General features: G+C 40.4%; 1 protein-coding gene across 5 annotated transcripts in view; it reads right to left on the bottom strand.

Moving 5' to 3' along the window:
* Positions 1 to 17,464, bottom strand: part of TMEM241 (transmembrane protein 241) — a 73,608-nt gene that overhangs the window by 40,888 nt on the left and 15,256 nt on the right. For 2 of the 5 annotated variants that reach the window (XM_030505878.1, XM_030505889.1), the window contains exons 1-6: positions 14,649 to 14,804; positions 12,372 to 12,418; positions 9,810 to 9,887; positions 5,337 to 5,418; positions 2,011 to 2,088; positions 586 to 611 (exon numbers count right to left, since the gene is read on the bottom strand). In XM_030505878.1, the coding sequence (XP_030361738.1) occupies positions 586 to 611; positions 2,011 to 2,088; positions 5,337 to 5,418; positions 9,810 to 9,887; positions 12,372 to 12,418; positions 14,649 to 14,720 (383 nt within the window). In that variant the 5' untranslated portion in view covers positions 14,721 to 14,804. Of the gene's footprint in view, positions 1 to 585; positions 612 to 2,010; positions 2,089 to 5,336; positions 5,419 to 9,809; positions 9,888 to 12,371; positions 12,419 to 14,648; positions 14,820 to 17,464 lie in introns of those variants that run through there. The other 3 variants (XM_030505869.1, XM_030505898.1, XM_030505908.1) reach the window with 3 other exon arrangements.

Here is a 17,464-nt window from a genome sequence, read left to right as displayed (position 1 = left end):
AGGGGAGGGTAGAATGAAACTTCTAACACATGACTGGCTGACTTCCCTTTGTCCCTTTCTATCTCCTTTTTGAAGCCAAAACAACTAGGGCCAATGAGGGCTGGCAGGTTGTGTAGCTTAATATGAATGATTCTAGCAGAACTAGATATCACTTACTCTTTCTTTCTCAGGAGAGGCATTTTTAGCTATTTTCTATCACATTAATTATCTTTCTCTTGCTGTTTAAGATTACCCACTGGAACGTTAAGCCTGGTTTCCATCTCCTTTCCGAAAACATTCCTACAAGCACTGCTTTGTTATTCAGGAAGACTGGCCTTCTGGCTTTTTATTTTTATAAGGAGAAAAAAAGGTATCTATTTAAGCAGCGGTTAAAGAAAAAAAAAAAAAGGAAAAAAGAAAAAGAAAAAGAAAAGGAAAATACATTTTAAAACTATTTAATTATTCCAATGTTGCAATTTAGGCTCACCGCCCACGGGAATGTGCCTTTCATTCTTCATTGTTTTGGTGTGCCATTATCTGAAGCAAATACAGAAGCTGGAGCCGAAACAAGTCTGAATCTGAATCTGAGCAATTTTAAAAGCTTACCTACACACTTTCAGATGAGAGGTCTGCTGTAAAAAAGAACGTATGAACAAAAAATTAAAATTTAAAAATAAAAATGGTGAAATAATGTTTTCTCCTTCCAAATCCAGGAAAATGATGACAGCTGATCTTACTGCACCAAACACATTAAAAATCCTGTGAGCAACATTCAACAGTGCATTACATTTGAGCGCTGCTTAGCAATTTTAATTTGAAAAGAAGAACCAGGATTACAGATTAGCCTACTTCAACTTGATTTATATTTTCAGATTACTTACCAGCAGGTAAACCTAAAACCAGACATGACTTTACACCTGGTCCTCAAACTTCACTTGAATTATACCAAAATTGTGTATTTTATGTAACCTAATATTGAGTATTCTTAATTTATTAGGTACGACCACAGGTCTAAACTCCTGAGAGTTTCCCAATCCTTTGATCCCAAATTATTCCCCAGAAGCTTCCTAGCACGATCTGTGTTTGCATTATACTTGTCCATAGAGCTTTTGTTTTTAAAAAGAGGAGTCATAAGCATGTGAGCTAGAAGGAGAATATGAAACACTTTGTCAGGGACAATAATCAGAGGACAATGACATAGGGACATGCCACGGTACACACTACTATGTCCTAAGTAGTGTGTACACACTAAGGCATAACCTTAGTGACCTCTTCAGTTTGTTACGAATAGCAACCATGGGCCACTTATTTGTCTTTTATATACACAACAGATGTAATGAATGCAAGATCCCTTCCACAGCAAGCCGGAGGCCACCGCAGAAATCACTTTGTGATTAATGATTTCTCAGAGCTACCTCACACAGCAGCTCCCTGGTCAATTAGAAATAGCCTAAAAAACAGAAGGATTCCCATTGCAGTTTGTGAGAAAGAAACCCAGCTCTTACTAAAGGGTGCAGGAATTATTCTTGTAACTTTAAAACAGATTTAAGACTTGGGACAGATTCTGAAGCATTCAGAACAAATCCAGAAATGCACTGTTATTCCTGCATTTCATGTGGAGATGTGATCTACCTATAATCATACAATACACTAGATATACTGGTTAGATCTAAGGACACAGGTGTCCTCCCTTGCAGCTCAAACAAACAGAATCTTACATGGGGCATGAGAGAGAGCGGATATTAATTTTAAAAGGGCAAAACAAGCAGGACCAAGGCAGTCTTAAAAATGCAGATCAAACTGGTGATACGCATTTGCAGAGTTTGATCAACTAAAGGGGAAAAGAAAACATCAACAGGAATACTTGCGAAGAGCAAAGCTCTCTCTGGGTCTCATTAATGACTAGCTATCACTGCAAGACTAGAAAAGCATTTAGCACTAATGCCCATATTAAAAGAAATTAGGTGTTTTGTTATATGGCAGGTATATCACAGGGGGTACCTTGAACATGTCAATTAATAGATCAGTTACCTCTTTCTGCACAAACTTCTGGAACCCACAGGTTATAACTTCTGCCGCGTTGTGCACAGTGAGGAACACTGGGATTGGCTGCCATTGGGAGAGAAGAAAAATGCCCAAATCAACCCACAACAGTCACACACACAGGAAGAGGCACTCCTCTAAGGGAAAGCTGTCCCACATGCTTGTAGTTTTGGAGTTTGTTTTGATTTTTTGAGCTGTAAACCCACACCGCATCTCCTAAAAGGGACTTAGACCCATTCCAATCACTATTACATGGCACAGGCATCTTTAAATGCAGACCCTGCTTGCTGCTTCTCCCGCTTCTGAATGCTCAGTCAGTCTGTTTGTATGCAACTACCTCAGTGAAATTTGCTCTAGGTTTCTGCCTCTAGTTTTGCCTCTCTGTTCAAATATCTGCAGCCTCCACAGTAAATGGTTCTCATTAGTTTTCCCATCTCTGTCAACTGCTCCTAAGAATACAGTGTGACTCCTAGCAACAGAATTATAGGCAAGATGATTTTAGGTGATTGCTTTCAGTTACTGCTAGGAAGAGCTGCCCAAAATCAGGGTAGAAATATAATAGTTCATACGCAAGTGATGTCGAAATTCTATCCACTGAGGTATCTGGACACCATCCCAATATGAAATCATTAAGAAACAAACCCCAGTGATAACAATAATGAATCAAACACCCATTGCCCCAGGCAAACCCAACCAGAATTACTGGTTCATAATACTTCCTCCAAATCAGATCCATGGTCTCTCAAACAGTTGAAACAAGCAATTCTCTGCTCCAATTAAGATAATCTAAAGACTAAGGCAGTTTTAGGAAGCAGCATTTCCCCACTTGTGTACAGTATTTAAATTACATGAGTAGAGAATGAGTTAATCTCTCAGTGATGTCCATGCCTTTTCAGGTGGTATAAGCAGCAAATACCTCTTAAATCTGGCTTTGCATTCAGAAATCTGTATTTTCTGGATTTTTCCTTTCTTTCCACAAAGCCAGATAAGTATCACTAATTAAACATTTTAAGTCATAACGACAACTGGGGTGGATCCATAAACACAACAGTTGCACCAAGATAACTTCTAACACCTCTAAATTAGCAAGGAATGGAAATCACACAAACACAGCTGGCATGAAGTTGTCAGCCCCAGCTTCACTGGTTCTGAAAACCAATTCCCAATCCTGTTGCTAGATGACTAAGAACATAAACCCAGAAGTATCTAACATAAGCATCCTGAGCCTGATACAATAATAGGAAATACAAGAAATAACCATACCCAAAGAAAGTTGACAGCAGAATTTACATTCTCCCTTTTGCGAAGCCAATTTGTTGGGTTTTATTTTCTTCCCCTCTGCTTTTGGCTCTTCCAAATGTATTTTGGAGCCAACAATGGCTCCAGTTTGCCTAGCCCAGTTAACCTTCTCCATATGTCTGTTGCCTTTGATGTGAGTATTTTTTAAATTTGTGAGTGGACTTAATGCTTACAGAAAGAAAGGTTTACTGGTTGGGCAGGCAGGGAGAATAGACTCTGTACAAACCTCCCGTCACAGCTCTGCATACTTTTGTTAGTGTACCACAGTCCAGAGCTAAGCACTCCTCTGCCAGTTCCAGCCCTGAACTCCTGGGCAGGGAAGACTGCCAGCACCTCTAGGGAGAGGCACAAACAGAGATTAAGATTGTAGCCCTGCCAGTATACAGGAAAGTTTGAAGGTGGGCCTCCTTGGTTTGATCAAAAAAGTACACATAATTTCTGCTTTAGCAATAAATCCACTTAATTCAAATACGTTGATGAGGTGGGCCAATTCAGGTGCAAAATTGGGAGAGTCCATATTCCTTCTCACTGTGTCACAAAACTGCTGTACACAAAGTTACTGTAATTAAAGCTTCTCTGCAGGATTGAATTTAGCCCCAGTACAAGGCATTAACTATGGCCTAAATCTAATTGTGCATTTGTCTTTCCTCCTAAAACGGCCACAGAATTAGGCCTCTAAATCCCTATTCATGTACAACAAAAAGCCATTCAGAAATGTGAGATGCTCCTTAAAAAAGGTTTGGGATATAACCTCCTTAAGAAAGGTTTGGGATATAAGTCAAAACCATTCACAGCCCCTCTGCCACTCCAGTGCATCTCACTGTTGAACGACCAGAGCAGGGACAGGAGGGAAACAGGTAACTTAAGGGATGACTAGGAAGTAAGAAGAAATAGCAGAGAGGATGTGATTCATCCCTCCTCCACCTCCCAGGTGAGCAGACAGAAAAGACGCTGCTGCCAAGGCTTTATTGCTGTTTCCAGGCAGGGTTCTCCTTAGGAATCTTTGCTCAGTTGATACCAGAGAAGCGCAATGGAACTTGCTTTGACAAAGAACCAAGAGGAAGTAAATGCAATCACCCTGAGGCAGAGTCAATCTGGAGACATGGGGCTTCTGAGCATATGCCTGTGATTTCTGAAGATCATTTGAAGGTCCAAGATGAGGCCTCCAAACTTGCTTGTGAGGACAGAGACCTGTCCTTTTCTGCCCTATCTCTCCACTGGGAAGTTCAAGGGATCACTACAAGGAAAATGTTGGCAAAAATTCCCTTTTGATCCTCCTTGGGGTTTAGGAGCTGGCAAGAGCGAGCTGGCTCTGGAATTAGATTAAGATGCATTGACAGAATGCAGAAGGGAACTAGTGCAGAATCTGGCCTTGCAGACTGCATAACAGCAGTAAAACATGGCTGGTTTTCAAAAATTCCTGTCACCATTTTTTTTCCCCACAAAAGACTATATAATTTAAATAAAAAGCATTCAACTTTAATGTAAGCAGATTTGATATCCGCTAAACATTTAGTAGGTTACTGTGATTCAAATGAATCATAAAACTGATTAATCTAACCCTTCCCATAATACCTTTTGAACTTGCTATTTATTTTTTCAAATCCTGTAAAGCATCAAAATCACTGAAATGGTCTTCATCCTTCTGGCAGGATTTCCTACAGATCCCACAGCCCCATTCCCCCTTTTGTAAAGTTACAGCTAGTAACCTCTTCAGCTTCTTCCCTACTTGCACAATTCAGATGACTGGCTGTTCTACTCTGCAAAACACCAAGTACTCTGGAGAGATGCTGAGTGCTTTGGACTGTCACAGAAGAGCTTTTTGATACTGCTCTGCACTTTGTAGGATGGGATCACTGCTCCAGCACCATTAACAGTGTATGTGTTACTTAAACCCCTCTTCGCTTCTTTCCCTCCAACCCAGGAACAGCGTTAAAAACCCTGTATAAAGGGAGTGTTCTTTGCTCATAAATTAGAGATAATAAAGAACTGACTTCTACTTGTGTGTTTCTTACCAATCTAGACAGTGCCCTAGAGCCAGCATAAATAATGCCCACAAAAAGTACTGAAGCAGGAAGCCACGACAGGATTTCAGACCTGTGGAAACAATTAAACTCCCATTACTTCACCACATTATGTTTACATAAAGTCAGCAACAGTTGCTTGCAAGGAATATAATAATACATATGTACATAAATTTCAAAGATGCGCATATAAAATTCATCGTCTGATTGTTCAGTATTCCTCCCATTTACTAAAGAATCCTGAGACAGAAATGAATCACTTCATCTAACACCGGATAGGAACTATTTGCAGATATATTTTCTTTCTTTTACTCCTTCCCTGGCTTCTCTCCCTGTGAAATTGTTTGTTTCATAGCAATTATTCCTATTGGTTTTAAGCGACAGAAATTTCAACTAATTTCCTTGATGTGCTGTAAAAAGAAGAAAAACTGACAAATGAAGGCATAAAATGGTGCACTTGCATAGACAGCACACATTTTCACTATGTAGAAATACACTTGCCCACCCACACATTCATTTCTCAGCCAGATTTAAAAAGAGATTCTTCCTAAAGATCGGGTTGTCTCTGTGGGAGCATATCACTTGAGATTTCCTAATGATACTCCTTCAACTAAGCCAAACTCCTAGAGGCAGTTCGACAACTAATGGAGGGATGAAGTCATCAGATTGATCTGATTATTATTGTTATTTTTTTTGTCCATAGTTACGGCAGCAGGGCCAGCTTTCAGTTCTGAGAAGGAGCTTCAGAATTTGCACTTTTCCTTTTTCGATCTTGGTACTTAAGGGGAAAAAGGGAGCAGGTAGGTGGTAAATATCAGACAGAATAATGTAAGATTCTGAGCAATGGAGGAAAGGAGTAGCAGTGATCTAAAGGCCTGATTTAAAGGCTTCCCATGACTGAAAACGCTGCTACCTCTATTAGTTCTTCCCAAGCTTTAAACTAAAGTCAAGAAAACATTAGCAAATAATACTGGTTCTCAAAATGAAATCAAACTGCTTTGTAATTCCTTAATTTGGATTACACTTCCAACTAGTGTAAGACTTAAAATGTAACTATAGGTGCTGCTACACTACCACACTTCATGAATACAAGAAAAATAGACCCCTAAATAATGAAATCAGAACAGTCTTGATAAAGACAAAAACATGCCCAAAAATCAATGTAAATACAGGGAAGGAAAAAAAACCTAAATACCACATTTCCTTTTTCTTTTTAATAAATAATTTTCTAAGATACTTGATCAAAAAGCCAGGATCACAAAAATAGAGTAATCTTTAGATACTTTCACTGGCATAAATATTTGTTCTGGGTTTTTTTTTTTTTGGGTAGCCACCATAATTTTTTATAAAAACACTGTTCCTTTTAAGGTTATTGACTTCAACTGGAATTTCACCAAAACCAGGATCTAAAACTATCATACCTCATTACAAGCAAGTTCACATCAGACATCAACAGAATACTGACACCTTATTGGAACTTCCACAAATGGAATAAAGGAGGATGGAAGAAAACAAAGGAGGACTGGGAAGATGAAAGGAACACATGCTGAAAGCTGAATTTTCATTTGGAACATAAAAATATCGCTCTTTCGTGTTCCCAACCACTAAAATCTAGGAATCCCAAATATGTCTTCATCTCCAATGCAATACTGTGAAGTGTCATAGAAAAGGATTTCAGATGCTTTTTCCATGATGTAAGGATAGAATTTTATGCTGCCAACTGGGAATTTAAGGACTGAAAAAGAATGCATGGATGTTTGATGTAGTGTGTCAGCACCAACAATCTGTCTTTGTAAGCAAACCAATTAGTATCTTCTTATGTTGGCAATACAGAGATGTACATGCTAAACAAAAAAGCTCAGTAACATAAAAGAACTTATGAGCTGTGGTTGTAGGGTTAGATTCAAAGGCCACTAAAGTCAGTGGATAGGTTCCCCTAAACCACACTTTAGAGCTTTGGTTCAAGCAAGGCTCTGAGCTGCTGCTTAGCTGTGGGGAAAATTCAGCACTACAAGAAATGCCAACCAGAACACATATGACTAAAGTGCCTTACAAGGATTAGGGCAGCAGATTGTGGCACTGGAAGCATTATGCAGATGCTACATATATTCCTCTAAGCTCCACAGAGCCTTTGTTTTGGACACAAGTTTTGCAGACGGTCACCATTCAGCCTTTAGAAGCAACAATGATGGTGGCAGAGCCTCTTACAGCAGGGAGGACCAGGGGAAAACAGATGAAAACCAGGATATCCACAAGACCTAAGAGAAATTACTCGAAGTAATAAGTTTTAATTTGGTTTTTATTGTGAAGCTGGTATTCCAGGCTTTAGACAAAGGGTGATGATCTCTAGCTAATAAAATAATTTTGCTGAGACACTGACATAACCTGAACTGACTCAAAAAGCATATGAGATCAGTCCACATGACAGAAATACTGAGACTTTGTGGAAATAAATAAATGGGTGACAGTTTCTTATTTGAAGCGTGACAAGACTGGGGACCAGATACCATAAATATACTACACATAAAAAACTCCACAAAAACCCAAATGAACAGATAGATTCAGAGACCAAAATTCAGTAAGGGGGGGGGGGGGGGGGGGCAATGTCATTATCCCAGTGGTAGTACTAATTAAAATCACCTTTGGAAGGGAAGGAGTTGAGAGGAAGTGATAAACAGAAGCTTTGAGACATTATGTTTGCTTGTTTGTTGGAAATTTTATTGTTTAGTTGATTTTTAGGGGGTTTGGTTGTTGGGTTTTGGCGGTTGTTTTTTTTCTTTTTAAACCGCAGATGTATGCTACAAGTCCAGTTCTGCAAAACATTAAAGCATGATCCTAATTCTTCTGAATAAAGACAGGTTTAAACTCATGATTAAGTAGTTGGCTGAATTATAGCCAAAACATGTCAATTAATTCTGTTAATTTCATTCACTCAGTTCTAGAACAGGAATTCTGTATTGGCTAAGCGAAGAGGTTTCTCAACACTTATTTTAATCACTTTTGCTACAGTGTGCTGACATCTAGTGGCCTGAAGTCTCCATTGTCAAAACACGAACTAACTCTTCACAAAAACTTTTCTTAGATAAAAACACCCTCCTCAGAGGCAAAAAATTTTTCTTGCCCAGTATTTTCTTCAATGTCTTCCAAATTTCGAAAAAAATAAAATATCTTTTCCAATATGAAAAAAAAGATTCAACTTCTAACTTCTTTAATTTTATAGTTTAAAGCAAAAATAGTGATGACAAGTTGAACTAGAAAGGACATTATTGATGGTTGTATTCTTTCAGACTGTTCTGTTGAAGCCAAAATCTGCATAAACAATATACATTTGATAGTAATATATATCTCAGTAACTGCCACTAAAGCAAGAGTTGGACCCTGATCCTGACTCTACCATTATCTCTGGCAGCTTTTACACCAATATCCTCATTTTATCTGCATTGCACGTAAAAGATAAGAAGTAAAATTCTGTTTGTATTTACAACTTCACTTAAGTTTCAGTGGTGATGTAGTCACTTGCATGGACATGAAAACAGAACATAGCCTGGTTCTTCCGAAAGACATGTAGATTTCATCACGGAACAGGAGATTGAGTTTTGCAAGCCAACTCTCTGAATCCCAAACAGAAAACTCATCAGTTGCTAACACAGATTCACTGAAAAAAGTTACATTAGAAGGGAACTCTGGCAGTTGTCTAGTCCAATCCCCACCCCAGCTTCAGAGTCAAGTCACATTACTCAGGTCATTGTCCAGTAAAGTTTCTGATATCTCCAGAGATGGAGATTCAACAATTGCTGTGGGCGTACAACTCCTAAATTCTACCATTTTCGCAAAACAAAAAAGATCACCACATTCTGTACTGCAGAATGGATTCACCTGAGCAGAGTACAGTATGCTGGACAACTCTTCTGAGTTGCCTTCACAGTTCAAGCAGATGATCTTTGTCTATAAAGCACCTTCTAATTTGGAGTTTGATTATTATATCAGTCCTGTACTGCTGCTCTTGCTGTGTGGTCATAAATGCTAGAGTTACGCAAGGGTGAATGATTCCCATTTATGTGACACAGCTCTTAGAGAAAAAGGCAGACCATTTATGGACCTCACTGCACAGAGGTTTTGGGGAAGGGTGTGCTCTTAACCAACATTACCAAGGTTTCTCTTAGAATACTAGAAATAATCCAGGATAAGTTATCTTCATAGTTTTCAGTAATAGCTATGCTTTTTTGACTGTCTTACCAAGGTTAAATTGAATCCACCTTACAGTAGTAATCAGTTGAGGTGTGTGTCATTGAACATTCATCAGACTAAAACACAAGATCTCCCCTACACCTGTGAAGCAGAACACACACACACACACCCTGACTTATGTTTTAGCAAGTTAGTAACTTCCACAACCAACTTAACTATGTCATAACCCAGCTACAGAAAATAAGTATTTATCAGACACTGAAAACCCCACAGTACCTTGAACACAAGTTTATCTCCACCCAGCCCAGCTTCCAGGAGACATGAAGCAGAAGTCCACCCACTAATGTCTGCCACCTGAAATAAAAAGAAAACAGCACCTCTGAATTGTTTGCTCTTTTTACCCACATAGAGCATGACCTTAGAATCCACAGAATTTCTCACAGCACACCCATGACTCCAGTTATTTGCTGTTTCTCTAGGTTACCAGGGATGCCACTATTCCCCTCTGAATCTTCCATTTTTGCGGGCCTTCATTTCCTCCAAATTTTATAATACTCAGGTGCTTCCACCTCCTGTTTCAAATGTTTTGTAAATTACAATCTACCACAATTACCTTAGTCATGTTACTGAATTTATCATCGCTTCCCACACAAGGTTTACAATAATAACAGGGATGTTAGAGCCATGATCTTGATCTGAAGATGCGTGACAAGAGATGACTATCTTTTATACATAAACTATTATTGTTAGAACAAATAAACATGATTTCAGGATTCAAAGACTCGCTTCAACTGAAGCAATAAGCCCCAAGAATGAAATGTGTAGTCCTAGTAGTTTCAAACATTAGCTCTATGACTTCCCATGAGCTTAGATTACAAAATCCCTCGAACTCACACTGCTTTCCCTCCACACACACCTTGTGTAGCAAGCACCAAGTCAAGTGTCATCAACAATAACATCACTATGCTGCATGAGCCTCCAATTAAGAACCTCTAGAGAAGACTTTACAGATAAATAACCTTGCATTGAAACCTCAAATATGTATCCTACCATAAAGGATGTTCCTTAGTCTATTATGGAAATATTTGAGGCCTTAGGAATGCTTGCAGATAACTTCAAATGAGTAGTGATGCACACTGATTATTTTTTTAAATCTTTAAAAAAGTTATTAGCTTGCTTCTTCCTTAAACCAGTGGTTTTCAGAGACGCGTTTAATGCTTCTTGGGTGAAAATCCTTCAACATCTAGCATAGTTCAGACACAGACACTGTATTACAGTATTAAATCACATCAATATCTGTGATAGGTGTAGAAGTGAGTGTATTTATTATTCCCATTCATTGCAATGCATTTAAGCAATTATTCAAAATCTCACACATAATGCAAACAAACATACATTCACTCTATGCCATATTACATGTAGTTGGACAGTGTCAGAGAAGAGTGAGCTCATTGTCCACATAGGTATGATGAATATTCAATGCTACTATCACAGCTCACTTCACCTTTTTCAGAAAAGGAGCATACAAGAGCTTAAAAGTCAGGTATCCTTGATGTTTGCTGCAGGCTTGACCATGCTCTAAACCAAGCCAGTGATGAATTCTAATCAACTTTACTGTGAAGAATTTCCTCTTGTCTCAGATTTTAAAGACAGAAGTTGAAGCTAGTGACAGTTCCAGATGCTTAGCACTATGCAATATACTCTTAGATCACATAGGGAACAAAACCAGAGGCAATAAACAATAATAGCATGAACTGAGAATAACATTCTTTGCCTCCTTTGTTCATCTGTTATAGCTCTAAATGAAAGTGCAGCTGAGACAATAATTAAGGAAAGGTCACTTTTAAAAGCCAGAACTTACGGAAAAATATTAAGATGCTGAGAAACATTTCCAAATAACAGAAAAAGGAAATAACTGTGGTAACACAGATACTATAAAGAAGTTGCTTGCCACTGAAATATGCTTTCTTACATGTTGATTTACAATATGTGCATTTTACACACATTACTCAAATGCCTCTCCCCATATGATAAAAGCCTTGTCCAACAGACAGTCTCCGTGCGGGTGTGTCAAAGCATTCATTGACACACAGCTTTATATTTAATAGAGCTGAATACACTCAAAGAAAACGGAGATTCCTCAGGCAATTATTCCTAGAGCTGACTGCAGTCCTGAGGTTGCAAGTCAGACAAAAATATAAGCCATGCTAAGTATCAGTAAGGGAACTAAAGATATCCGATGTCTGTAGATTTTTACCATTATCTCAAAAGAACAAATGGGGGAAGTCTTAACTCTAAGAGGCCAGACTTCCACTAAATGTCTCACAAATTATTAACAGTACTGATGAATACTTGACAAAACGTCACATTTCTCACAATGCTCATTAAGATATGACAGTGACTTGTGATGGAGAGTTACAACAAAGGCTGAGCATGAAAATAAGCAACATGGTATTTGTGTATGCCTAAATATGGGTTTAAGGCTGGTTTTCATTAACATAGTGAAAGAATACACCACAACTGCACATTATCCATGAGTACCATTTCCAAAAAAGACAGGCTGTAATATAATTGCTACTTTTCTATGCTGCGCATAAGACTTTCAGAAAAACGGGAAACGAGAGAGTCTATATATCTTAATTACATCACTGTTGTGGTGTTTAAAAATTAACCAGGACACATTAATGAATGCTTTACTAAGGCTTCATGAAGTATGTTCTCTAGACAGTAAAGCCAGTAATGACAAGGGGTAATAAAGTCAGCTTCAGCATGGAACAGCAAGATATTTACTGATTACAGTCATTTTTCAAACAACTGTGTTCTTAAAACGATACTTACCCTTGAAAAAGGGTAGGGTAGGTAAATTGCAGGACAGACAGGACATACTGGAAAACAAATACCAAATTAATGGACATCAAACACCTACAGCTTATAACATTAACAATCACAAGAGCAACAGAACACAAATAGTTTCTACTAAAATAAAAAAAAAAAACAAAACGAAAAGATCAGTGACTTCTCTTCCAACGCCAGAACTGCTGGATGCTGCCCCAGTCACTACCAGTGGAGGGTAGTAGACTCCAGAGTACATGGGGTATAGAGTAGACCGACTGAACAACAGAGAGAAGGCTACCTTCTGAAATGCTCTTTCTGAGTACACCCCATGCATCACACTGAATGGGAAAAGGATTAACAGGAACAAAAAGACACAAGCACTTGTCAACTAAAATCACATTGTACCACAGAGGCAACCTTTGGCAGAATCAATCTTAACATAATTGTCTCCTTCTGATTAATTCATCTGTAAGACACTGACACTCTGTTCACACACTATTTTGTGTAAAATATTAAACAGTCCATAAAGCCCTTTGGAGATGTAATATGTGGGAGGAAAGAAGCAAAACCTCTGTGTCATTGCTTTAGCACGCTTTGTCAGGGTCTGTGCATATGGGTGGTAGTGTCTTTTCCCACTACATAGGTATATATGCAAATATGAGGCAGTAATACATATGCCTTTCAATATGTATATCAGGATCTAACAACTTCCTATAATGAAGTATATAAATACTATTTCTGCAAAGGAGAAGAATGAATGAAGCTTCTTCAGAGGAAAGGTACCTGCCGTCCCTTCCAGGAGCCAGCAGGAGCTGTCAACAGCAAAAGGAGAAGCTGAAAGCTTTCAACAGAGGAGAAACTGTGCTGAGCACCCTGCAAGATCCAGCTTTTAGGTGGGGAGAGTGTCACTAAAAAGCTGGCATCAATATACAGAGACAAGGGTTGTTGGTTCACAACAGGGCATATTATACATACACTTGGCAGAACGGCCACCTGGGTTTTAAATCAGGACAATATACCTGCATATGTTCGTACTCGCTCTTCTGATTACATACCATCTGCAACAACTGAACAGTCTATATTCTGGTTATTTTTAACTTCATTACCTCCATTCAGGTTTGAAAATGGAGGTCCCATGTCAAAGTCCTTCCAATTTCCTCTCAAGTGTAATTAAACCTTTTCCAATGTATGATGCAATGTGGCAGCTTTTCTAGCCCCTCTCTGTTTGACTAATCACTGCTCCTACCAGTCCGTCAAATCAAAGTGTATTATCTCTCCCTACAAACTCTGCTTCCCATCTGGGCTTCAGCCCACCTCTTAATGGCAAGCCATTAATGGCAAGCGTACCTTGGAACAGAAATCAGTGGCCAATGCTCATAAGAGATTTCATTTTCACCTTTGAAATGCTGCTTTTCTCTAACTCTCCCTCAGAAAACCCATACCTTGATTGCTTCAAAAACATCTCTTCTTTCAGAAATCTGCACCAGAAACACAGACCCACTCTCTGATAAATAGGACAGCAAGGAGTGGTTACTTTATCTCCTTCTCCCAGAGTGAAAAAACTACTTTGGGCTATGTTTAAACTATGCAACTTTATCCACAATGCGGCCATCTTCAGCCTACTTCTCTTTCTACTTAGACATTTCAGCAATATCAGCGAGCAACTAAGTTCCACAGTGGCAAACAGACTTCTCGTCCTTAATTTGCAGGTTAATTAAACTGTCAAAGGGTCTGTGGAAGTTAACATTTGTTTCACTGCTGCTATAACAATTTGAGTATATCACATTTTCCCCTTGGATACTTAGTACTATTGTTACAAGAGTTAATAGATCTCTTGGGTAATGACTGTGCTTTCAGTGGTTGCAGTAACTATATTCAGCCTCACCAGTGCTTTCAAAGCAGCCTAGTTTCTGGCTCTATAGCTAACATTTAGCTCGTTTGAATAGTATGACGTTACCCCTTTACTCTCCTAAATATGTCATTTCTGAACTTGGAGTGCACACTGGGGTGCGCCTGTGGGCTGAGGTGCCGGGGGAAGGTCTCACTCGGGGGTAGCCCTCCTCGGCCGGCTCTCCCTGAGGAGGGCAGGGCAAGAAGGGGGCACAGTCGCTCCTTCTTCTCCTCCTCCTGCTGTGTCCTAGCGCTGACCTCGCTCCCTCGGGCGCAGCCTCCCACTCCCGCTACACCGACTGCCCAGCGCCCCGCATTCCCTCCGCCTCACCCTGCCCTGGCCCGTCCGAGGCTGGGGGGAGAAGGGGGCGGCTCCCCGCCAGCCCTCACCTTGTTGGTGAAGCAGGACGCCAGGTAGAAGAGGCAGAAGGCGAGGCCGCCCACCGGCCTCTTCAGATACATCTGTCACCGCCCGCCCCGCCGCCAACACCGCCGCCAAAGCCAGCGCGGGCCCGGCTGGCGGCGGCCATCGCAGCGCCACGTAGCACCAACGGGCATCGGGATCCCGCCGACCGGCACCGCCTCCTTAAAGGGCCGGTGCTGCCGCCTAGCAGCGGCCCCGCGGGGAAGGGATTGGGATGCTGGGCATGGAAACCTGAGTATGAGCCGGCAGTGTGCCCTCGCAGCCCAGAAAACTAAGCCTATGGTGGGCTGCATCAAAAGGAGTGTCGCCAGCAGGTCGAGGGAGGAGATTCTCCCCTTCTACTCCACTCTCATGAGACCCCACCTGCAGTACTGCATCCAGCTCTGGGGCCCCCACCACAAGAGGGATGTGGAGCAGTTGGAGCGAGTCCAGAGGAGGCCATGAAGATGACCATAGGGCTGGAGCAGCTCTGCTATGAAGACAGGCTGAGAGAGCTGGGCTTGTTCAGCCTGGAGAAGAGAAGGCTCCTCAGAGACCTTACAGCAGCTCCAGCGCCTAAAGGGGGGACTACAGAAAATCTAGAGAGAGACTTTTTACAAGGGCCTGTAGTGATAAGATAAGTGAGAATGGCTTTAAGCTGGAAGAAGGGAGATTTAGATTAGATATAAAAAAGAAGTTCTTTACTGTGAGGGTGGTGAGGCGCTGGCACAGGTTGCCCAGAGAAGCTGTGGCTGCCCCATCCCTGGCAGTGTTCAAGGCCAGGTTGGACGGGGCTTGGAGCAACCTGGTGAAGTGGAAGGTGTCCCTGCCCATGGCAGGGGATTGGCACGAGATAATCTTTAAGGTCCCTTCCAACCCAAACCATTCTGTGATTCATCAGTGATGAGTAAGCAATAAGTATCCCAGGGAAGTTGAGAAGCAGTGAAAGATGTGCCCTACTTAGTCACAGTTACTGGGTGTTCTTTTATTATGGCCTAGGTAAGCCTCATTCTTCCCAGATCTGGTATTAGCAAGGCCTTATCTCTGCAGCTCTCATGTTGGCTTTGCTCAGGTAATGAAAAGCACAGGGCTCTCTCTGTACACATACACCCTATTTTCAGAGGACGGAGCAAAGCAGCATAAACAAGGAACTGAACATGGCCTAAACTGGGGAGTGAGGGGGGCACTAACTAGTAGACCAGAGGCCAAATCCAGCCCATAAAATGAGCCTGTCTAACTGTTACATTTTAGCCTCAAAAGAAAGTCAGCAGAGCATTGACAGCTGAATGGTCTCCACAAATTCAAGCATTTTGGTCCATCATAGAATCAAAAAAAATCATACAGTGATTGAGGTTGGAAAAGACCCTTAACACTATCAACTCCAACAGTTAACCCAGCACTGCCAAGTCCACCACTGAACCATGTCCCTAAGAAGCACACCTACATGTCACTCCAGGGGTGGTGACTCCGCCATTTCCCTAGGCACACTGTTCCAATGCTTGACAACCCTTTCAGTGAATAAATTTTCCTAACATCCAATTTAAACTTCCCCATGTGCAATCAGATGCAATCCCATCTGGATTGGAAGGAGGTGGCCCAAAACGGACATCAGATTTCCGGTGCTGAAAGGTTTGGTCCATCGAGATCTCTGATGTGCCACTGTAATGGATACGATAGGGATGGTAGGGTGAATGATACAGTAGTTCCACTTTGCAGAGCATATGTTTATGTAAGCATGTCAAAAGTGTATTTTGCAAACAAGGGAATACTTTGCATTGTGCTGAAAATTCAGCCTGTAAAGCTTTGAAAAAGAATAAGAAAACTTTACAGGTATCTACAAAGACTAATGTAACCACGTGATAAGAATACTTTTGACTTTTTATTTTAGTGACGTATCATTTTAATGGAAACTATTACAGTGATCTCTCTCTTTGTGCTTCTTGCAGTATTTCTTATTAAAAGTGGGAAACTGGGGCAAAGATGATGGATCTTCCTACAGCAAAATGCAGAGGCAGTTTGAATTCTTGTAAGCCACTTACAGTAAGGGATTAGAAATGAAGATATAAATTTCTGCCAATGCTGTTTATCATGACTAATTTGAATTACATATTAAGTAATTGCTATACAACTTTGGAATTATTTTGAGTAATATGAATGGAAGTTTCTGCTCTATCTAGATTTTTAACTATTTTTATTAGGAGATGAATTATTAGGTGAATGTGAGGCAAATGACTTTGTTTACATGTCATTTTACAGAACATTTCTTCTCATATAATTCAGTTCAAAGCCTAAGCTGTTCATATAAGAGGTCATGGGATCGAAGCCTAATCAGGAAATATTTGGAGACTAATATAGAAACTTGATTTCTGAAAATTAAAAACTGAATAAAAAGACACACAAATATTAAGTCATTGCTAAAGTCTTTATGAATCAAATCCTACCAAAACCTGTTTCCTTAATCAGTGCTTGTACAGTAGTGCTAGAGAAATTATTTTTTTCATGGCAGCAGGACATTGCTTTGACATTCTGCTCATTTATGAAACTGATAAATTTAGCCAAAGAAGGTTGAATGAGGCATGTCAGCAATCTTCACACCCCAAAAGGTGGCTGCAAAGGGAAAGAAATAATCTCTTTCCTCCAGGACTAAGGGCAGAGAGGGTAAGAACCACCCTGATACAGCATCACCAGATAAAGCCATGCTAATGGCTCTGTGGCACATACCTGTGTCGTGACTGCAACTTGTGCGTTATGCACATCCTCTTCCAGGCAGTCTGCCCCTTAGCTAGGGACTTTCTGCAGTAAT

The sequence above is a fragment of the Strigops habroptila genome, chromosome 1, assembly GCF_004027225.2.
Source record: "Strigops habroptila isolate Jane chromosome 1, bStrHab1.2.pri, whole genome shotgun sequence".
NCBI classification, from domain to species: domain Eukaryota; kingdom Metazoa; phylum Chordata; class Aves; order Psittaciformes; family Psittacidae; genus Strigops; species Strigops habroptila.
The sequence above is the reverse complement of the archived record's forward strand: the minus strand, read 5'-3'. Positions and strand labels throughout refer to the sequence as shown.